The sequence below is a fragment of the Dendronephthya gigantea genome, unplaced genomic scaffold, assembly GCF_004324835.1.
Source record: "Dendronephthya gigantea isolate DGI-Jeju-01 unplaced genomic scaffold, DenGig_1.0 000102F, whole genome shotgun sequence".
NCBI lineage: Eukaryota > Metazoa > Cnidaria > Anthozoa > Malacalcyonacea > Nephtheidae > Dendronephthya > Dendronephthya gigantea.
This window is the reverse complement of record NW_021163112.1, coordinates 24010-47009: the sequence shown is the minus strand read 5'-3', so window position 1 is coordinate 47009 and position 23000 is coordinate 24010. Positions and strand designations below refer to the sequence as shown.

The following is a 23000-nucleotide window of genomic DNA, read 5'->3' as shown; positions in this document are numbered from 1 at the left end:
TGTCAAGACTCCAGAGTCCACGAATATAATCTTAACTTTTAATCCTGAACCAGGCCCTAACCCTTACCCAACTACCATACTAAAAGGGCCGGTTATATCAAAATTAAACAACACTCTTACATCTCTCTTGAATGAGTCAACTTGAATTCATATTACATATGCATGTAGTTGTAAACACTAGGCTATCTTTGTATTAAGCTTAAAAACATTTTGTTTGCTTGTTGAATAAAACGATAGACATGCTTGCATGCTATTTTGAACTTAACCACCGTTTAAGCTAAACGGGCTTGATACAACCTGCCCAAGGATTAGAATCAAGGATTATATTCGTGGATTCCGGACATGAAATTATTACCTAAAATAATATCTGATCCTAATCCAAGCATAAATACAAATTATCTGGATTAGTAGTACTCCTTGCTCATAAACGAATACATTCAATTATTGTTCAACTTTTTCTATAATTGTTTTCTATTGACCACATCAGTCAATTGTCAAATTCCCTAATAATTATTCACAAACCATGTATGCTGACTCTTCAACTTATAAAGGTAATGTCCAGTCGTAATGTAAACAAACACTTAGTTTACACGTTTGTTTACATATCAAATGCATGCGTACCTCACACATAACTGGTTCGCTATGGGTTTAACTAAATACGAGGTAGAGTTCGTGTCCAAAAAATCATTTGTGAATTAGGGCAAGAATTGAGGCAACTTTTACATTCGCCGGACATGCATTGGTTACGGCGAGCAGAACCGACGCCCAAAACACGACTGGACATCACCTTTGACATTTAATACCAAAATCCTCAATAATCAACTACCCCTCACCTGCCAGTTTTTGGGACTTATTTGAGTTAATTGAGACGTATCTAACTAATATCATGAATTTTCAACTAGTCTAACTTTGAGAAATATTTTTCTATTATATATAGGGAGGAATGATCTGGAGCCGGTTGTGTGAAAGCCGAATAGGGCTATCCACCGTAAACCTTCACAAAATGCTTGAATAGCAATAATATAAGAGGTTCCTCAATTTAGGAATACTAAGATTTAAATTCAATACAAAGTTATACCCAACAACGGGCGATTTTACTATACGGTGGATAGCGCTATCCAGCTTTGATACAACTGGCCCCTGGAGAAAAAGGGCGTGGCAGGGGTAGTTGTATTAGAGTTACCCGTATTGGAGGATTTACGGTACATTTCTAGGAATGCATGACCATTCGTAATAAATATTGGCCGGGAACCCTCTCCAATGTCATATTCTTGTTTCCATGAAAAATATATCACTATATATCTGTATATTCGCTACATGAAATCATCAAATTCATCTCTATATGTTGAATAATCTTCTACATCAACACCCTTGGTTCCTTTGACACTTCCACCCAACACAGCTTTTCGGCCCTTTTTCTTGCCTTTAACAGGCTGACAAAAACAATTAAATTTAGAAATTCCAAGAAGTCACTGATTATTCCAAGAAATGATTTAGAAATTCCAAGAAATAACTGAAGTGGTTTCAATGTATTATACACTAGAATTTATAACTGATGCCATTAAAAATACCTTTTGGGCTTTTTGTTTTTCTGTCGCTAAGGCATTTAAAGCATTTGCTAGCTTTTTAACATCTTCCACTTCCACTAAACAATATTGTATTGTTCTTAGAAATGTCAGTCAAATTTACAAACAAGTCAACTCCCATACTTACTTCCACTTGCAAGGTCTCTTAATAAAACTTCTAAAAATCCTGGGTATTCGACAGAAGACTGTAAAAAAATCACATTGTAAACAGATATACTAGATTGTGAAACACGTTCACAGTACAGTCCCCGACCTACCTCAAATTCTGATAATTTTTCTGTCAACATTTTTGCTAATTCACTAAATTCTTCTTTACTTGTAGGTTTAAATGTATCTATTGTTTTTTTGCCTCCTTCAGTAAGAGCATCACCTCCTAAGAAAAACCACATCAGAATTCAGAGCAAATTCAAATTGCAGAAATAATTTAAAGACAGATGAAATGAGAGTTTCAATGAGTTTCCCAGAATGTATCATGAGACTTTGCAGAGCAAGGGATAAATATTTACTAATAACTAATGAATTGGTCATTATGTTTGAATATGCTCTATTGTGACAATAGACCTTATGCATAATGACACATCAAGTTGTGATGCCTGCAGGGAATTCTGGTTTTTTGTAGTCACAGCGAAAAATTCAAACTTTAAAATTTCCCACTGTAGGTGTTACAGCTTGTTATATCATTATGCATAAGGTCTATTGACGAACTATCCTTGGTACTTACCAAATAAATCCTTTGCAACCTGTAAATCCGACTCCTCTACTAATCTGCAAAAAATGAACACATCATTACAACTTGATTATCCTTACATGTCAACTATATATTATTGTATATTTGTATTAATATATAAGAGATTATAATGTTAAAAAGATGGAAATTTGCATACTTTTGTTTTGCTAATTTATCTTCCAGCGAAGAAAAAATCGATTCCTGAATCAAAATGAGAGCAAATAGTACATAAATAAATGTTGCTGTTGTTCTGTCACCAATATTGTATTTGTGAAAATTTGCCTGTGACAGGCAGTTGGCAGGTAATACACATTGATATTCTAACTGTAGTCACCTCGTCATCTTCTTCATCTTCTCCTTCCTGTTCTCTCATTTCAGCCTTTCTCAACATTTCTTCTCTCCTTTTTTCCTCTTTCTCCAATATTTTTTGTTTCACTGTCGACTTTTTCTTTTTAACCACAACTACAGCTTTCGGTTCTATACCAATGCAGATGAAGCAAAACAATGTATATTATAGTTTTGCAAATCGCTAGGTCCCGAAAATGAAAGGTGTCAGATGCACTCCCATAAAGGATATAATAAAGTAAATAAACATTGCTATTTTTATAGGAAAAGTCTATATAAAATACATCAAAAGATATTTCAAACCTGTTTGACCTTCAGCCGGTTTATCATTCTCCTCTTCCTCATCATCCCAATTTTCCTGAAAATTAAAAAAAATCTGGGTTATAAAATCTGAGCGTCACAGCCAGGCCAGTTGATCAACCAAAAAATAATCAAGAAAAGATGTGGAATTCTTAATGCTAGAAGTATACAGAAAACACTCTTCTTTTCACAGACCACACATGAAAAAAAATTGTATTAATCCATTGCCACTTTATGGATTAAAATAGCACACATCAAAATACAGCTGTAAGCCACAGTAACCTTTTTCAAGTAGATCATTTGGGCTGAGTGCCGGTTACTGTGGCAGACAATAACATACATTAGTCATTTAACTTATATTTCAGGGTATTTTCTTAGCATGACATTTTGCAACGTGTAATTAACTCAAGTGTGGCATCATAGTGAAATATAAATATTGGAACATAATCTGAACATATCATATCACTTAAAATAGCAACGTCTATTATAAGATTTCTCGTACTTTCAATTCATCATCGTCTTCATCTTCGCCTGCCCATGCATCGCCCTTCTTTTCCTCGATTTCACCAGGCTCAAAGCCTTCGTCGTCTGTAAATAAACAAAATTGTACACCATTTTGTACTTCCCATGTTATCATCCTCTTTATATAAAAATGAAGCGAATTTCAACAAAACATTCAAGTTCCCAAAAGCCTTGTCTCCCAAAAACGGACAGCACAGGCCATCAACGTTTACGGAACACAGATTTTCATTCAAATTTTAGGGAAAACAACAGATTTTTTTTATAAAATAATAAACTTTTGCTTACCCCAATCCGCCATGACTCACATGTGTTGAAGGCGCGCGACAAACAATGAACTGGGACGAGTGATGACGATTGACTAACTTTGGCAGGATTTCTTTTGCCGCATAATGCGACAAAAATATTGACCAAATAATTTGAGTAATTTGACTTATTTTATACCATTTGTTGTACATTAAAACATACACAACAGATGACATATATGTGAAAAGCCTTGCTTGATATGTTCCTGTGTTTTTTTCCTGCAAATTATAGCAGTGATTTTTTCCCAGATTTTGCTATTTTTTTTAATTTCTTTTTCAATATTTTCATTGAATCATACAAGACGGTTCAGAGCTGCCACAGCCCGTGCAAGTGGCATGATATAATGCTGTGGGATTATAACATGCAGCTGCGGCAGGAAGAATTGAAATTTACATATCTAAGAATTATATTTCGTCTGTTTTTAAATCATTAGAATATGCAAATTTTCTTGAACTTGAAAAACAATTACTTTTCTCACGGTTGACTAACTGTTGATCTAGAAGCTATTTCCCCTTAAGTGCAGCGTATTAATCCATTGTGTTTGTGTCCATGTTAGATTGAAATCATTCAAATTAATGTGAAATTAACGAGCAAACATTGTGTTTTTACTTTTTTTTCCTAGACCACTATCAACATTTATAATTAGGGGTTAACAGTTTGATATTTTGATAATACGGGACGCGTATATATTATGTATCGACTGCATTTTCATGTCACAAACTAAACTGATCATTAGCCAACGTCATTAAACCGCAGTCTTCACATGAGCGATCATTTAAATACAATCAATTTGTTTATTATTGAAACAAGAAAACAACATATCATATAATAATAATTATTTATAGATTCCTAATAGATAATTGATGATTGCATTTTTAAAATAAAATTGAGCAGTTGCAAAGTTCTTCAATAAGGCAAATATCCAGTCACAAATTATAAGGTCCTATTTAGCCTTTGACCAAATGACCTTTTAAACAGCGTTGCCTTGTTTTGTCCATTCCTAAAGCTCTAACTTTCCAAGTCTCATTTGTCCGTGTTGCTCTTTCGTTCCTCTTTTCGTTTATCCTCGGCGTTTCCAATCTTGTCTGCAATTTTCCTTTCATGTCCAGGATAGCCATGTTGATGTTTATTTTGATCGGCTTCTTTCTTCGACTTTCCCTTTCTCGAATGTGAACCAGCGTGCACGCTTTCGTCGCAATTATATTCCTCGTATTCGTCAGCAGCGTCCGCCATTTTGAATGCTAGCACGTAGGAACGAAATCGATATTTTCAGCCGAAAAAACGTAGATATTCCCGTAGATTTGCTTAAAATCTAGCCACTTTGATACCAAAACACGTTGTATCGTGATCGGCGTGAGATGACGTTGCATTGAGGGCACTGGGTCGAGTTTATCGAGGCAACCGCTTGACTATGTGCGTTGGCTCAAATGACTTCCGCCATTTGTAAAATTGCATATGAAAAATGCAAGAATTTCAGACGTTTTTTAGAATTTAAAATCACGAACATAACAACTATCTGTAGTGCTCATTTGTACTACAATAACAAACTTTCATTATCCGAAGAATTTTGACAAAATTTGCAGCATTTTTATGGTCAAATGAAATAAAATTTAGCCAAGTATTTTTTAACCATACCGCTGACCGATATATTCTACTGTGCGCAGGCGTCATTCCTTTTCCATTTTAGAAAATTTCACATGGTTGAATATAAATATTTTGGTGAAATTTTCTTCAAAATAATCACAAAATGCGTTTAGAAAAATGTTACTTTTGTTCATCGACTGTTTGGCCTGGTCACGGCATAGCGTTCGTGCGAAATGATTGCAAGGTATGTTTGAGAATTTGTTTTAAAATCCTTTAGGAGTTTTATACTATGAGAATTCAAGAAATATTCATATAAAGTAAGGTTTAAAGACTACGAACTAAGAGTTATTTAGAATATCTGTGTGACTGTGTATGTCATGGTGATCCTTGAAATACATAACCATTTTGTTTGCAAACCTTTTCATAACTTTACAAAATTGATTGAAGAAACTTTAATGTTGCTTCATTTGTGATGGATGTGGTGCAATGGGTCATATTATTCAGACCCTTACAATGAAAGTAACTTTGGGCATACATAGAGAAAGAAAGGATGGCTTCCATAATTGAGGAAAGTATTTGAAAGACCATAATTGAGGTTGAACTGAATGGGTTTTTGACAGGTGTTCCGGTTCTGCCGAGCAAAATGCCACAAAGCCTTTAAGAGAAAACGAAATCCAAGAAAGGTCAGATGGACGAAAGCATTCAGAAAAGCTGCAGGCAAAGAACTGGCTGTTGTGAGTAGAGTGAATTTTTGTTAAGACTGTAAAAGTCTGTATAAAGTGCCTGTGGTGCTGTATTTATTAGCAAACATGTGTGAATGTTGATTTTGTAGGATTCAACATTTGACTTTGAAAAGAAGAGGGATGTTCCAGTTCGATATACAAATGAAAATGTTAGGCAGACAGGTTGGGTTTTCAACAAATATAAGTTGTGTTCATTTTATGTCAGATAATAGAGTTGGGCGTATTACTGGAGTGATTTTAATTATGGAGCTCTAATTTTTTTAACCTGTATTCAAATAGTCACTGCTATGAAGAGAATCTCAGAAATACAAGAGAAGCGTCAGAAACAGTTCATCCGAAACAGGTAAAGAAGCCAATCTGAGTTCAGAGTTTGATTTAGTTAAATTTGAAAATTAAAATTGTTATGTCTTATCAGATTAAAGGCAAGCAAGAAGCTTTCTGATGAAGCTGATCTGAAGGAAGTTGAGACAAATATCAATCTAATAAAACCAAAGCCAGGTGAATATTTCTTTATTTTTAAATTTCATGCAGTATCTGTGGCCAGCAGTTGTCAATATAGTTTTGTTTTACCAAAACTAAAATGTCAAATTTCTCACAGCTCTGAAGAAATCTGCCAGCCAAAAGATCTCACAAGTCATGAAAGATGTCGAGCAAATGGAGACAGAGGATTAATGTTCATTATTATGATGGATTTTGTAAATACAGTCTAGATGCAAAGTAATAAATGTTTTTCAAAACACAAGCATTGATGTGTATCGAATCTTGTCTTTATCCATTACCCTGTTAGATGATGAAAGGGGTCAGCCCATCCCACACCCACCTCACCTCCCCTCATTACATGTAACATTTACACAGTATAACTGTAGTGTAACTAGGCATCTTAATAAAAGTCTATTATTTTCTAGTAGTCCCTAATCCTAGATAAAAATATGCATATATAATAATGAAAACTAAAAAAATACTGAAAAACTTACATGTCAAAATGATTCCCCAGAGTTGCCGTGACAGCGCAGGCAACAGGAAGACTGGGATCCACCATAATATGGCGACCGAAAATACCAGCGATGAAGTTATAAATATTCTTGTTGGGGTTACTGGTAGTGTAGCGGTCATAAAGCTTCCAATTCTTGTCGAAAAACTGCAAAAAATACCAAAGGTTATACGCTTTCCTTTTATTTACGTTTAATTTGTACAACCGAATATTTACTTCGAAAGTACGAGCTTTTGTTTATGAGTTTATAATAATTATTACGATTGTAATTCGTGGATTGTGCGTGGGTTACGCGAGCGGTGAATACGGACTTTTCTGATTGGTCGATTTCTGCTGATCATATGCAAAATCCTGACTTCTTGTTGGCCAAAAACTTTGAAGCTCATTGGTTGATTTTTTGGTCCCAGTTGGCAAAATATGAAAATTTGTGTTGAAAATTTTGTTTTTCAGTACTTACAATAGATATTTTCAAGTAATTAATTTAAAAAGTATTTCTGTTGATTTTTTTTTAAAATGAGCTAACTCTGGCTGTGTCCAGAGTTATTCTGATAGGCCATAAAGAATGCTAGTGTCTGACAACTGTATTTTTTTATTTGGTAGTGTCAAACATTCATCATGGATGTCAGGTGCTTTCTCAATATTTAGGGAACTCTGACATGATCTGCAATTGGAGTCTATTGTTGATACTTCGATTTGCTCATATATCTCGAAAGAGCCAGAATTTAGCAGTAGTGGGTATTAATCCTAGAATGAGTCCCTATATAATGCAGTCCTTTGTAAATTCTTGGAACAAAACACTACTAACACCCCCCCCCCCTCCGTCTTCCCTATAGTAAGTGCCTTGCTTAACACTTCTATAAATTGTATAATATAATATGTACATATAATATGAAAATATATTGTGCAAAAGGTTCATGTAAAGATTGTGGCGACTCAGAATTCATTTCACTTCTTTGACCGAAATTCCATTCCTGTTCAAATCTATGAAGATAAGGACGAGTGGGAGGTTTGTGTATACCTAATATACAGGCCACAGCTAATCAGTCCAGTTTGTATTGAGATCATCTTTCATTTTGATTTATATGGGGTTCTTTCAAAATTGTACAGACATGGAAAAAGATTGGTGATTCTGTTCTTCATATTGAGGTGTGAGGATAATATTCTAACTTAACTAACATCTGGCCATTCACATATCCAAGACATGTACCCATATGAATGAACCTTAATCCATCCTTCAAAGAGGAACTATACCTTGCACTGTCATATCTTGCATTATTCCCATAGAGCAAACTATCTATATACACACCTTGTCATGCCAATAGGGCAAAATATTCTCTGTCATATCTTGGGTCACTTTTGTAGGAAAAACTGTTTTCTGTTTATCGTTCACCACATCCATAACACAGACTATAAAATGTTATGATAAGCGTTATTAATATCCACAATTTAACAATTATATCATGAGTTTAAGTCGTATATGAGCTGAGAGCCAAAGAGAGAAAGCTGGGAGATTTTGACAAGAAAGAGCAAATAGCATAATTGTTTTATAATATACCGAAAACTTTATAATAATATAGGCAAACTTATAAAATTCTCACCACAAATTCTTACTGAATTCACTGCTCACCGTATATGAGCTGATATACTGTAACTAGCTCAGCCAATCAGATCGCGTCACATATAATTAGTTGCAATATACTTTTAGTTAAGAAGATGGGCAGAGTTATTTCTTATCGCACCACTTGATGCTAATACGATGGCAAAACTTTCTCATGGGTTATGTGATAACTTACTAGTAAGTTCCCCAAGAGAATCAGTTCCCAATTTTAAAGGAACTTACATAAATTTTATGTTTTGTAATCGAGTCGAGATCATAGAGTTTCTCATTTATTAATCTCGTGTCTGGCTACTTGTTGTTTTCAGACGAGTGTAGCGAGGGCTTGGGACCCAGTCAAACCGGTGTTCTACTGTCCAGCTATGAATACCCACATGTGGCAGCATCCGCTGACACGAGAACATCGGGAAAAGCTCAAGAGTTTGAAATATATTCAAATACCTCCAGTCTCGAAAACTCTAGCGTGTGGAGATTGTGGTGAGGTGTCTACTGACATTCAGGGTTTCCATTTCTAAGGAAATTTCCTTAGAAATTTCTAGATTTCTTGACTATTACGATTCATTATATTTTTTCGGTGAACTGACAAAGGTTTCTCAACAGTCATTGGTAGCCCAGCATGGGTTTTTAGTCCTAGGACCAAAAACTGATTTAAACGCACATTGTTCCGCCTACAATAACTAAAATGCTATCAATGTTTCACCCAGAAATATGCAATGTAAACATTTAACATGAACTCCTACTGTCTTACAAATGACCGAAATTTTCGCTGCAACTTGAAATTCTCCATCTTGCCCTCTCTTCGAGACATTTAAAATTTAATAAATTAAAAAGCATGGTGCATTTCCCTAAGTATATAATATTGACGAAACATCATTCTGTATCTAAAATTGCGATAACAAACCAAATTTCATAGTCACCCAACTCAAATATGCTAACCAAGGCTAAGTACCCTTGAGGCTTAATGTTCTGGGCAGGCGGAACTAGAGGCTAAGAGCTGGCTTGCAGCATATCTAACTATGCTGTAATGTTCATATTTAGGCATCGGTGCTATGGCTGAGGTGTCAACGATTGTAGATACAATCCGTAAAGCGCTGGGACGATAAAAAAGGAGAACTCGATTCCAGGTTTTCACATCTATAAGGAATTGGTCTGAAATCGAGATGTATGATAAATACAGTGTGTTGATTTTTGTTCCTTGTCGTTTATGATTTGTGATGAAGGAAATTAAATATCGGATCGTGTTACATCGTCAAGTAATGCCCTCAACAAACTCGCATTCACATGCAAATGTAAATAATAGATGCCAAGAGGCAAAGCGAAGTGACTTCAACAGACGATTTTCCTATATTCCTTTTCCAAAAACACTTCATTTTTCCACGAGTATGCTGATATATTCATATTTTAACTATTCACTTAGAAAAAAGATCTTGTAGTCGACAAAAAGTAAAAAATACATGTCTTTATGTATATCGTGTTGATTTATATGCAAAATCATGTCAAAATGATGGTCTTCCTTCAGCAATAAAGTGAAACAAACTCTTCCAATGTAAATGCGCCACCATAGTTAATTGTCTTCATTTGAGGTTGGATTTCCAAAGAGTGAACACATTTTTTTAAAGAAGCGAAAGAAAAATGAGGTTGTTCTCAGCATTGCTAGCTTTAGCATTGGTTACAACCCTCTGTGCCGTAAGTATGCACATTTTATATGTACAAGCAAGGAAAGGTTATGTTAAATTGTTTATATTAAAATACTATTGTATTACATAGTAAAGCGAATTATATTCATGTACGTGAAATTATTTTGTTACGACTTAACAAGTCCGTTAGACTGTGGCATCGGTCTCTTATTATATTGTAGGAATTAAAAAAATTACTAGCTTTGCACTTTGCGAAACTGCTACAAGCGAAAATATAGCATCGTCTGAATACATATAGAATAGGGTATTGTTGGGAAGATTAGCTGAGGACTTGCTGTAAAACTGGTCAAAGCAAATGCACAATAGCTCTTTTGATCTCCCCAACTTGTGGCATGCGCAAATTACATACATCCGACAAAACAGGTGAACCCATACGATCCTGGTATTTGCACAAAAAAGAAACGAGGAAAGTTTGTGGTTGTGAAAGATTACAATGATGATGATAAAATCCTGGCTTGTGTTCAACACGATGGAAAATTTCAGTGGGAAATGATCAATGGTAATCACTGTTAATTCCACTATTTGCCAATCACTGCTTGCTATATAAACAAATATTATGACTATGCAAATACAGATTCCGACCATAGGTCGCCCAATAATCAGGTTTTTGATGAAACAAGACACTCTTGCCAGTCTCAATATATTTTGACCGCGCGCTGCATTACGTACGTCACTCGGGTCACGTATATAGTTATAATTACATAATATAATATGTATATATAGCGTGTGGTCAAAATATATTGAGACTGGCTAGAGTGTCTTGTTTCATCAAAAACCTGATTGTTGGGCTACCTATGCTCCGACATGACTATTTAACACGCAAATTTTAGGTCATTCGTATGGCAATTATTTTGATCCAGCGAAGGATTGTTCTGATGTTATCGACAATGTTCCAAAAGCGGAAAGTGGAGTTTATTGGATTCAGACACGAAATGGTCCACAAAAGGTTGATGAAATAATCCGATTTTAGGCTGCACTGATTTCTAACCAATATAAACGCGCAAATAAACTTCAAACGTAGACTTTTATGGATAGAGTTTCATGTCTTTAACCAAAATCCATTTTATTAAGTCATGGTGCGATGTTGAAACAGACGGTGGGGGGTTCCTGTTGATTGGCGTCAAAGACACGCCAGAAACCTGGGCCATTCCTTCAAAAGCGTCTTTCATCCACCCCCACGGTAAGCCAATGTGGTCAAGTGCATTTGGAGATCAAGAAATCTTGGATTTTCGAGTTCAGATTTCCACAAGTAAAAATTTTCGTGATACACGTGCACATTGGTATGTTTGTTGATTGCTGTTTTCCTTGATATTTGACAGTCCACCTCTCAAAGTAACCATTTACAGTTTTGCCCTCATTTATTATTTGCATAGGTATTATCGTTTCAAATCCCCTCGTCTTCTTTCAAAACTTCTCATGTCCAACAAAGGAGGATGCAGTCATCGATATCCAGGCATTGGTGATATTGCCTACGTTAAAGAGCTCATGACTGGAAAGATAGCGACAAGAAAATTCAAATGTTCGCGATTTGGGGCTGATATTTCAACAGGACTTGGATGGGTGTGCAACCATCATTTTATATTTTGTTTAGTTTTATTATTTTAATCACACTGGTTAACTCTAGCCACCCAAACGTGCTTTTTCAGACTAAAATGATGAAGAGAAAACTTTTTTTTAGGATAAAATGAACAAATGTTTTAAAAAAGCCTGCCCAAAAGGATTTGCCTATCTTTTTAACTTTCATATCGACAGATCAGGTTCATACAGGTGATTATTCAAACCATTACTACGGCCAAACCAAACTTGATTATCAACTCTTTTGTTGCCATGCTTTCTTATGCAGTTACAGTGTTGTGTCGGAACGTTCCGGGATTCAAGACAATCAAACATCATTTATTGGTTGTGATCACGGAAAGGTACATACGATAAAAGAATTTTCCAACAAGTCGAAGAATATTTACAACATTTCAAAATTGAAATATTTTCCATTTCAGTGTTGTGCTTGTTTTGGTCCTGACAGTAAAAAGGATTACTGTGCTCCAAGATGTCAAGCAATCAATGGTGGAACGGTTTTGAAGGAAGAGGACAATATCACAGTTTGGTTTTGGATTCGTTCATCTTTACCAAAACGTGTTTGGAAAAAATGCATGGAGTTTAAAGAAACGAATGATGCTGGAAAACTGGAAATATGGCATGTGGAAGATGGAGTAAGAAAAAAGGTGAGATCAGTGAATTTAAGAATGCAAAGTTGTGGATTAGTTGTTTCACCCTCCTCTTCTCAGTTTGTGTTAAAATGTGTCTTATCTAGGAGCATATCAATGCGAATTTTACAGATTCTTTAAAATTATCACAAATTATCATTCGTTACGTTGGTCAAATTTTTACAACCAATGATCGCGATGAACATTCTTTTTTCATTGCCACTATTTGCCGGTTTATTAAAATAAAAGTATTTGTATACACGGTTATTTCTATTGCTTATATAGGGTCTGTGTTCTCATCTTGAAGATGTTACTATTAATGATGGGGTAAATGAATAGCTAATAGCTAGAACTTGATTTTTTCGGTCGTTCTTGCATGTGACTTTTTGTTCGTTCACATGTGGTTTTCAAAAAATTATACAGGTTGCAGTGGTCAAAGATTCTCGATCAATGAATAAACTGCCAAAGATTGAAGGCCTCCTCTCATACCGATCTGATGACAGCAAGTTGTATCTCAAGGAAAAAACTAAATGGGGCGCTTTGGCGACTCGGAAAGATGTAAGTTTAGTTGAAAAATATAATGATGCTTATATGCTAGCTCTAAACGAGATTTAATTCATTTATATATTGTTACACGTTACTGACGTTAGGTATTCCTAACTCGGATTTTGTTATGCCTAACTGCGTATTATACAGCGACTGCCTAGCAGCGTGAGGTCTGTAGATAATAAAGCTAATCGCAGCAGCCAAACATTGTGTTTATTTGTTAACAAAATACGAAAATAAAGTCTCTAACGCTTTAAATATACAATCTGAGTTCATTGATTTCTGCATTGAAGATCCAAGCTTCGTTGGATCATGATTTTGAATCTGGATCATGAATAAACCATGATTTTCAAGGGTTATTGCAAATAAACCACGATTTTCATGGGTTTTTGCGAATAAATTATGATTCCCATGATCTGTCGCCAGGCAACAAGAAACCACGTGATCGATTTTGACCAATCGCGTGAGTAGATTTAGGCCAATGCACGAAGATTGTACATTAAAACTGAATATTGCACCATACTCTTTCTTAGTATTATTGTATGTTTGCATGGTGACAATCGATAAGTAATTTAGCTTGTAGGTACACCACGTAAGTATTTAACACTGCAAAGCTTTCGGTCCGTTAACCCGGGCCTTCATCAGTGCAATTACCTGAATACAATTACATTACCTGAATTACAATTAGCTTGTAAGTACGTGGTGTACCTACAAGCTAAATTACTTATACTCTTTCTTGTTGAAAGATTAAAGATGTTATTGGTAGACTTGAAAGTTTCAAACAGGTGATTAACAACAAAGTTACAAACGTGACGAAAGGTAAGATATTTACGGAATCTTTTTGTTAATACTTATTACCTATTGTATATATTCTAATGTGTATTCTATTGCCTTCGAAGATGTAAAAGTGCTGACTCATGGATCATGCAAACAAATATTGAGTCAAAGGTATATTAACTAAATATAGGTGCTTGCTTTGTGTCCATTTTAATGAATCGACAAAATTTTAAATGAAGTTAAGCATGGTATGAAAAATTATCTAGCCAAAGTTCAGTTGTCATTTACTGCAATGTACGACAAACTCATCATGCGAAAACCAAATTCAATAATTGTTTTAGCATCGTCTACTGTCAAATGTCGTCAGTCTCAGGCTGTTCTGGTGGAGGATGGACGATGGTGATGAAAATTGATGGGAGCCAGGTAAGAATAACCCTAGATTATGCGGTGTTATACAGCTTATACTATCACAGGCTTAAGGGAAGGCTGAAGGATAATTTTAATTCGTATCTATTTTAGAGCACTTTCAGATACAGCTCCGGTTATTGGTCGAACAAGAACACTTTCAATGACAATGACTATGGAAGAAACGGAGGTTTTGACAACAGACAATATAAAGGATCAACATATTGGAAAACTTCATTCAATGAAATTTGTGTCGCGATGAAATATGGTGGTCAACTCAGAGCCTTCTCTTTCTGGTACCCGGCAAGGTCCTTGTATCATCTGATCGCAGATGGTAATTATCGTCAAACTCACATTAGTCGCTCACAATGGAAGCAGCTCATTGTTGCGTCATCTTTACAGCACCATTGCAATAAGCAAGGATTTAATGTGTATTTTGACCCAAGTTATGTAAGAGTTCGGTTGGGCTTAGCCGCAAATAACCAAAATGAGTGTAATTCCCCCGACTCTTTCATCGGCCTTGGAGGTGATGGTGTTTTTCCATATTGTGGTTTCAACCAAGCTCCTCTTAACACTGCTGGTAACGTTGGTAAATGTGGAGCAGACAACGGAGATAAGAACGCTAGAGCAATGGGATACATTCTCGTCCGTTGATCAAAACTTTTTCCATTTGATTTTTACTTAGAAGCTTATAGTATAAGGAACGAGTATTCATATTATGATTAGTATACAGCAATGTTGTTTTTCCTGGTACAGTTGGACTTGATTATTGGTTTGAAAAAAAAACATTATGTAGTAGCATGTATGCATGTAAAAATAAACTTTTACAGATGCCTCTTCGTCTTAAATGATTCTTAACCATGCCTACTTGTCAGTGACGCCAGAATTGTTTTGATCACTGACGATGGAAAAAGTTAATCTCTATCGATCATCTTTACAGCATCATTGGGGAGAGATTTACAACGCTCAGGGGCGCTGGCAAGGAAGAAGACAAGGTAAATTGAGAGTGCATACAATTTCAACAGGGCTCACGCACGCCAATGAAATCTTTGCACAGATTAAATCCAGCGCTCATATCAACTTACACCTCGACAATAGAAATTCGATATCCTGGTTTTACAATCCCGACATTTGAGGAAATATTTCGCAAGGGTAAAAAGCCACATTTTAAAGCAGCTTAAAATGAGATTGTTGGCGACAGTTTTAGTGTTAACCTTCTTTACAACGCTTCATGCTGTGACTGTAAGTACTAAAGTATAAACAAAGTATTTTATAATCATTCTAAGACGATATCGGATGTGAGACGTCGATATTGCGTCATTTGTTGAAACTGAAAGACCTAAAAACAATCATTCTGTGTTTGAAATATCGCAGCTCGTAGGTTCCACTTGGTTGTGCTGATTATGTTCAGCGTTATTGGAGTATATACTGTTTTATATTTTGAAAAAACGTATTTTCTATTTTTTTATTGTCAATAACGTTTATAGGTCAACCTAGAGAGGGGGGATGATCACGCGACTCTTCATAAAACTATAGGCTAAGAATCCAAACAGAAAAGATCTAAAATTTGAGTCGATACGATAGAGAAAACTTCATTTTAGTTGTCTTAACCTAGCTAGGATCTATTCGCAATCATGATCAAGCAGAGTTGCGCGCAAATGATTTAACATCTTGATAATTGCTTTCATTCGCCTGTTTTCATCATCTGTGATTGGCAGGTGCCCGGTAGTTGTTGGAAAGGGCTCTTTAGAACAACAGACGACTGCAGTACTAATATAGTTGCATGGCAGTGTAATAATTACAATTACAAAAATATTCTTTCAACACTGAAAATGTCTTTCAACACTACCAACCGACAATTGTGACCTTTTCCCTTTTCTAGTCTTAAAGTTTAGTTATAGGAAACAACGACAATAAAAGATCTTAATACCCCAAGGTAGTCCACGAACATGCCTTTCGAAAATGTTACAACTTATAATAATTGTAACAACATAGTTCAGTCACTGTTCATCAACTGTGAATCACGTGTGCTTTATCAATGTACTTCCATCTTATTGCAGCAACAACAGGTCAACCCATACGATCCTGGCATTTGCACCGCGGATAAGCGAGGAAAGTTTGTGGTTGTGAAAGATTACAATGATGATGATAAAATTGTGGCCTGTGTTCAACACGATGGAAAATATCAGTGGGACATGATCAATGGTATTTATTTTGATATTATGATGGGAAACTTCAAGTCTTCGTACCAGAACTGTATTGTATTTAAAGCTGATTTCATACTACCATTGATGTGAATTACGCTGTATCACCATGCTGTTATTGTTCAGGTCATTCGTATGGCAACTATTTTGATCCAGCGAAAGATTGTTCTGGTGTTGTGGACAATGTTCCAAAAGCGAAAAGCGGACCTTACTGGATCCAGACACAAAATGGTCCACAAAAGGTAAGGTTTTTTTCTTTTAACGACATGCATTCAAAGGAGAAGGTGAGAAAATTCCAAAATTATTTAATTGGTTTAGTCATGGTGCGATGTTGAAACGGACAGAGGTGGGTTCTCGTTGATTGGCGTCAAAGACACACCAAAAACCTGGGCTATTCCTTCCAACGCTTCTTTCATCCACCCCCACGGTGAGCCAATGTGGTCAAGTGCATTTGGTGAGCAAGAAATCTTAGATTTCCGAGTTCAGATTTCCACGTCTAAAGATTTTCGCGATACACGAGCACACTGGTACGTAAATTGGTGTTGTTAAAAATGCTGTTCTTTGTCTCGTTTTCTCCAGCGGATATAGTTTTTTTCACATGGCTCACGCTACTTTGTTCCTTGTATTTCCAAGGTATTATCGTTTCAAATCCCCTCGTATTCTATCGGAGCTGCTTATGTCCAACAAAGGAGGATGCAGTCATCAATACCCAGGCATTGGTGATGTCGCCTTCGTTAAAGATCTTATGACTGGAGAGATTGCGACAAGAAATTTTAAATGTTCGCGATTCGGAGGTGCAATTGCGCCAGGACTAGGATGGGTATTAAATTCTATATATATCCTAGTCGAGTTTGGTAGTCCTTTTTAGTAAAGATATTAGGACCAAACTCAAAACGTTGCCCAAAATGAAAATTAACCTTTTATTTTTTTTTATTTCAACAGAGTAAAATGAACCAATGTTTTAAACAAGTTTGTACGGATGGTTTTGCCTATATTTTTAATACTCGTATTGATACATCAGGCTCGTACAGGTATGAAATGAAGTTGCCCTATGCTTCTGGCGCTCCTGGAGTCAGGAACCATTACACAATATAATGCTAATATAAAGAGTTTCTTCATTCTTTATTCCATGATATAGCTACAGTGTTGTGTCTGAACGTTCCGGTATTCAGGACAAGCAAACATCGTTTATTGGCTGTGATCACGGAGAGGTATGATACGATAAAAGAGTCTCTAACAAGTGGAAGATTAACAGTATTTCAAAATTGAAATATTTTCCATTTTAGTGTTGTGCTTGTTTTGGCGCTGACAGTAAGAAGGATTACTGTGCTCCAAGATGTCAAGCAATCAATGGTGGAACGGTTTTGAAGAAAGAGGACAATATCACAGTTTGGTTTTGGATCCGGTCATCTTTACCAAAACGTGTTTGGAAAAGATGCATGGAGTTTAAAGAAAGAAACAATGCAGGGAAATTGGAAACATGGCGTGTGGAAGACGGATTACGAAGAAAGGTATAAGGTTTTTCCTCCTAGTTTGTAGTGAATGTGGTTTGAATAATTTGGGTTTGAATAATTTAGAAATTCAGTTTTACAGATCACAAGTTTGTACTTTACCGAACGTGAATCAAGATTTTTCTCTCTGCAGGGTCCTTGTTCGTATGGGGAAGATGTCACAATCAATGATGGGGTAAATTGATGCATGGTTACAGTATGAATATTATTTGACTCTTCTGTTATTTTAGGAATTTCAAATATTAATATATTTAGTGAAAAGTTATTGTTGTACACATAGGCTGGTTCAGTAGTTCATGCAGTTTTGGGTTTTGCATCATTTTATGCAGGTTGCAGTGGTTCCTGATGCTCAATCAATGAACAAACTCCCAAAGATAGAAGGTCTTCTCTCCTATAGCTCTGACGACAGAAAAATTTACCTCAAAGAAAGATCTCAGTGGAAAGCTTTGGCAACTTGGCAGGATGTAAGATTTGTTGAAACATTACAATGCAATTTATATTTGAACACACAAATATACGGATAATTATATCTAGCTTGAGTAGACAGATATCCTTTCACTCCTGCCTGAGGAGGGGGGATTATATTGGATATGATTCATATTTAATCTTATACTGTATCAATGGGATAACGGTACCCCTAAAAATTCTGGCATAACATATAATTTTACATCATTCTCTTTCTCGTTGAAAGATCCTAGATGTTGCTGGTAGACTTACAAATTTCAAGCAAGAGTTCAAAAACGAATTAACAAACGTGAAAAAAGGTTGAATTTATTTTACATCGAAGAATTATTGGATAACTAATGTCAGGTGCCGGTTGTTCGTCCAGCTTTAGTATAGAAGAGTGCCATAAGCCGTTCATCTTTTCCATATTTTTATCATTTATTCAAAAACAAAACACTCTTTTTTTTCCCTTTAAAGATGTGAAGGTGCTGACTCATGGATCATGCAAAAAAATATTGATGGGACAAGGGTAGAGTAACTGAATGTCGCAGTTCTTGCTTGGGTTCAATCGTGTGTCATCTTTGACTTAACATTTTGAAGATTTCGATCACGTCTTACGCCTGTATTCTAAAAGCTCACTCACTCTCAAACTCATTGAGTGGGAGATCTTAATCTTCTTAGAACGTTTCCATGGCGGTATTTCCAGCCGAATAGGGGCTTGATTCTCAGTGATTTACCTTATATCTTTCCATCTATTTAGAGAAAACTTTCTCATTCATCAGCATTAACAAAATTTCTATGTCACACTCAATGAGTATGAGTGTGAGTGAGCTTTTTGAATACAGGCCTTAGTGTGGACATTTACTGTACTGTATATAACTTACGATCATTTCAGCATTTTGTATTTTCACCTTTTAGGAACCCTAGTAGTGGTGTTTACAAAATCAGTGTTGGACGAAATCAAGTGACGAACGTTTATTGTCAGATGTCGTCAGTCTCAGGTTGTTCTGGTGGAGGATGGACGATGGTGATGAAAATTGATGGGAGCCAGGTAAGAAAGGGCCTGTTCAAACTTACGGCTCGCTATAAGATTGATCGATCTGAGATCGATCTTGTTTGTAACAGAGGTTATTTCGCAGACGTTATGCGAAGCAGCTTAGTTTTCCTCACAAGTCGGGTGGGTGTACGTCATTTGTAAGGTAGGTCTTAATTGACCTTTCATATTCCATCTCAATATATACATGTGACATCAATCTTGTTATTCTATGATATTGTAAACTAGTATAAAACCTTGAAACCTAGTTAACCACTTAGTAGTAATGAAAATTCCTTCGACTTGGACCGATCTGAAAGTTTTACGATTATTCAGCAAAGTTGCTGATACAGTTCTGACTTTTGATCTAAGGTTTAATGGGGGGGGGGGGGAGAATGGAGGATAATTTTACGTATATATTTTAGAGTACTTTCGGATACAGTTCCAGTTATTGGTCGAACAAGAACACTTACAATGACAATGACTATGGAAGAAACGGAGGTTTTGACGGCCGAGAATATAAAGGAGCAGCATATTGGAAAATTTCATTCAATGAAATTTGTGTCGCGATGAAACATAGTGGTCAACTCAGAGCCTTTTCTTTCTCACATCCAGCATCGTCCTTGTATGATCTGATCGCAGACGGCAGGTATATAAAAACTAACATCGGCCGCTCACAAATGGAAACAGCTCATCCATGGATCATCTTTGCAGCCTAATTGCAACAGAGAGGGACTCAACGTGATAGTTGGCAACTATGGTGTAAAGATTCGGTTGGGCATCATTGCGAACCAGGAAAATGACTGCAACTCCCCTGACTCTTTCCTAGGCCTGGGTGCCAATGAACGGGTTAGGTTTTGTGGCTTCAGTGGACCTTTTCGTAACACCGCTGGCAATGTTGCTACGTGTTCCCCAGACAACGGAGACAAGAACTTGAAAGCAATGGGATACATACTGGTCCGTTAACTAAACAAACACATCTTGGATTTGATCACTACCTTTGGTCAATGGCAAATATAACTGATTTTTTATCATAACTAGTAGAGCAGTAAAAGCTTGTTATTTTCGCACTGAATTTAGCATTTTGATTCCTTCGTTTTTCTAAATCTTTAGTTCATTTAGCCTGGGACATTGTTTTCATCTGCACGCATAATCTCATTTTGTAACTTGAGGATAAAACTGAAATATATATTAATACCATGTTTATCTTGCCCCAAAAATATTGACCTAGAAATAAACAACCTTTTGCAAACAATGGACATTTGCGACCTTTTCTGACTTTTACTTAATATTTACCATGCGAAGTTCACCGTGCGAAATTGTTAGGGGGGGACGCACGCGAATAATTTAAGCCAAATTATTCGACTCATGAGAACAAATTGCCCGGCTTATCAATGATTTCAACAAAAAATGTTCAGAATTTCGGTGGAATTTGATAACAATTTTCCAACTTATTTTCTATTTGGTTTTTCATTTAAATATCTTAATTTTGTTTTTCGGCTTTTGCGTTGTACGTGCCAGGGCGTTTGCCAGGAAAGTTTTACGGTAGCCAGGATTTTAGGACATGCGCCAGAGTGCGGTTTTAGGCACTGACAGGGTCGACCTGATGGTGCTGAAACACCCAACTGATACGTGAGATTGTTCTGCTTAGATCCCAATGACACCCAAATTTCCATGAAAAGAGATAATAATTACGCAAAATTAAAAAAATCACGGTTCATTAGACCATACGAGCAAGATCAAATTCCCAGAATTGAAGCTTCTATGATTTACCAAATATTTGTCTGTTGATGAACGACCAGATATCATAGACGTAAAATAAAACTAGCAACTAACTGGCAGTGAAGGAAGACACAAAGTTTGCTGTAAATGGATTATACGATAAGAGTTAACGTTTTGAATTCGTCGAAGAAGACAATTGAACTCGTTTATTGTCTCAATCAAGAGCTATCAATGAACTCTATCTCTTCCACACAACATTTTATGAAAGATATATCCTGTTTACGTGCAAATGAAGTACATATAATAATTTTTTTTAAGTTAAGGGCAATTCCAATTCATTACATTGCGGTTCAATCAATCATTCTTTTCCGTTTGAGAATGCAAAATGATAAATTGAATGCATACAATTTCAACAGGGCTCACGTACGCCAATGAAATTTCGGCACAGATTAAACCCAGCGCCCATATCAACTTACACCTCGACAATACAAATTCTATATCCTGGTTCAACAATCCCGTCATTTAAAGAAATATTTAGCAAGGGTAAGAAGCCACATTCCGATCCGAAACATCTTAAAATGAAAATGTTGGCGACAGTTTTAGTGTTAACCCTCTTTACAACGCTTGATGCTGTGAGTGTAAGTATACTAAAGTATAAACAAGATATTTCATAATCATTCGAAGACGATATCGGAAGAGAGACTGCTAAAAATAAAAAAATAAAACAATCATTCTGTGTTTGAAATAACAAAGCTCGTAGGTTCCACTGGGCTGTGCTGATTATGCTCAGCGTTATTGGAGTATATACTGTTTTATATTTCGCAAAACGTATTTTTTATTTTTTATCGTCTATCATGTTTATAGGTCAACCTGGTGGGGGGATGACCACGCGACGCTTCATAAAGCTGGGCTAAGAATCGAAGCAGAAAATATCTAAAATTTGAGTCGATGCGATAGAGAGCACTAAATTTTAGTTGCCATAACTTAGCGAGGATCTATTCGCAATCATGATCAAGCAGAGAGTATACAGCAATGGTGTCTCTCCTGGTATAATTAAACATCATGATTATTGATTTGAAAAAAAATTCGTCTGGTAGCTTGTATATGTTTGTAATTTTTACAGATGCTTCTTCGTGTTATATATGATTCCTAACCATGCGTACTTGTCAGTGATCATTGTTAATTGTGCAGATTGCCAGAACTGCTTTGATCACTGACGATGGAAACAGTTCATCTCTATCGATCATCTTTACAGCGTCATTGGGGAGACGCTCATGGGCTCCGGCAAGGAAGAAGACAAGGTGAAGCATGACTGTATACGATGCGGCGAAAATTAAGCAATAATTTTTTGAATATCTTGCAAGCAAGTCATTTCCTGGGCTTTTTTTAACTTTAGATTAGACAATTTATGCACTCTGGAGGTGGTCATTTAAATATTTTAAATATTTACTAAGCGATAAATCCAGCTTTCTTTGATAAACCGCTGATGTATGTCACATATAACCCGTGAAGAGCATGAAAAACTCCATCCCATGAGTTGGGATTTTATTCACACTTTAGTGTATAAGAATAAAGTTTTGAGGCAGTAAAATCATGTGAACATTCTTTCTGAAGACACAGTACATAATCTCTTTTTTGCGTTCCTATTGTAATTAAAAATCTATTAATTCAATTTGGTGGGTTGCAACATGCTTATTATATCTTCCTTGCTACATTAAATTCCCACCAGGAAACGGATGCTCTG

General features: G+C 36.0%; 5 protein-coding genes across 6 annotated transcripts; 4 read left to right on the top strand and 1 right to left on the bottom strand.

The window, feature by feature from the left end:
• Positions 1–222: 222 nt before the first annotated feature.
• Positions 223–3917, bottom strand: LOC114534555 (eukaryotic translation initiation factor 3 subunit J-like). Its single transcript, XM_028556018.1, has 10 exons — positions 3766–3917; positions 3461–3546; positions 2962–3016; positions 2648–2790; positions 2471–2514; positions 2308–2351; positions 1844–1959; positions 1714–1771; positions 1572–1645; positions 223–1433 (listed from the first exon to the last, which is right to left on the bottom strand). The coding sequence occupies exons 1-10, from the start codon at positions 3776–3778 to the stop codon at positions 1314–1316; spliced, it is 753 nt and encodes a 250-aa protein (XP_028411819.1). The 5' UTR covers positions 3779–3917; the 3' UTR covers positions 223–1313.
• A 1530-nt stretch (positions 3918–5447) lies between these two features.
• LOC114534507 (probable ribosome biogenesis protein RLP24) lies at positions 5448–6852 on the top strand. Its single transcript, XM_028555961.1, has 6 exons — positions 5448–5611; positions 5988–6101; positions 6200–6272; positions 6390–6453; positions 6526–6608; positions 6709–6852. Exons 1-6 carry the CDS (start codon positions 5531–5533, stop codon positions 6780–6782), a joined length of 489 nt encoding a protein of 162 aa, XP_028411762.1. The 5' UTR covers positions 5448–5530; the 3' UTR covers positions 6783–6852.
• A 238-nt stretch (positions 6853–7090) lies between these two features.
• On the top strand, positions 7091–10276 carry LOC114534517 (phosphopantothenoylcysteine decarboxylase-like). Of its 2 annotated transcripts, XM_028555973.1 has the most exons (7): positions 7091–7266; positions 7702–7832; positions 8012–8107; positions 8209–8247; positions 8807–8896; positions 9025–9193; positions 9755–10276. In XM_028555973.1, exons 2-7 carry the CDS (start codon positions 7758–7760, stop codon positions 9817–9819), a joined length of 534 nt encoding a protein of 177 aa, XP_028411774.1. In that variant the 5' UTR covers positions 7091–7266; positions 7702–7757; the 3' UTR covers positions 9820–10276. The 2 variants fall into 2 exon arrangements, with proteins under 2 accessions (XP_028411774.1, XP_028411773.1); XM_028555972.1 differs by lacking the exon at positions 7702–7832.
• Positions 10277–10311: 35 nt separating this feature from the next.
• Positions 10312–15171, top strand: LOC114534515. Its single transcript, XM_028555970.1, has 14 exons — positions 10312–10402; positions 10777–10912; positions 11244–11359; positions 11485–11693; positions 11787–11973; positions 12092–12180; positions 12257–12329; positions 12408–12632; positions 12900–12941; positions 13038–13172; positions 13907–13979; positions 14060–14108; positions 14279–14360; positions 14457–15171. Exons 1-14 carry the CDS (start codon positions 10349–10351, stop codon positions 14994–14996), a joined length of 2010 nt encoding a protein of 669 aa, XP_028411771.1. The 5' UTR covers positions 10312–10348; the 3' UTR covers positions 14997–15171.
• A 348-nt stretch (positions 15172–15519) lies between these two features.
• Positions 15520–20701, top strand: LOC114534516. The gene is made up of 14 exons (XM_028555971.1): positions 15520–15584; positions 16403–16547; positions 16673–16788; positions 16865–17073; positions 17180–17366; positions 17489–17577; positions 17685–17757; positions 17833–18057; positions 18191–18232; positions 18387–18521; positions 18749–18821; positions 18979–19030; positions 19420–19552; positions 19960–20701. Exons 1-14 carry the CDS (start codon positions 15525–15527, stop codon positions 20251–20253), a joined length of 1833 nt encoding a protein of 610 aa, XP_028411772.1. The 5' UTR covers positions 15520–15524; the 3' UTR covers positions 20254–20701.
• The last annotated feature ends 2299 nt before the right edge of the window (positions 20702–23000 follow it).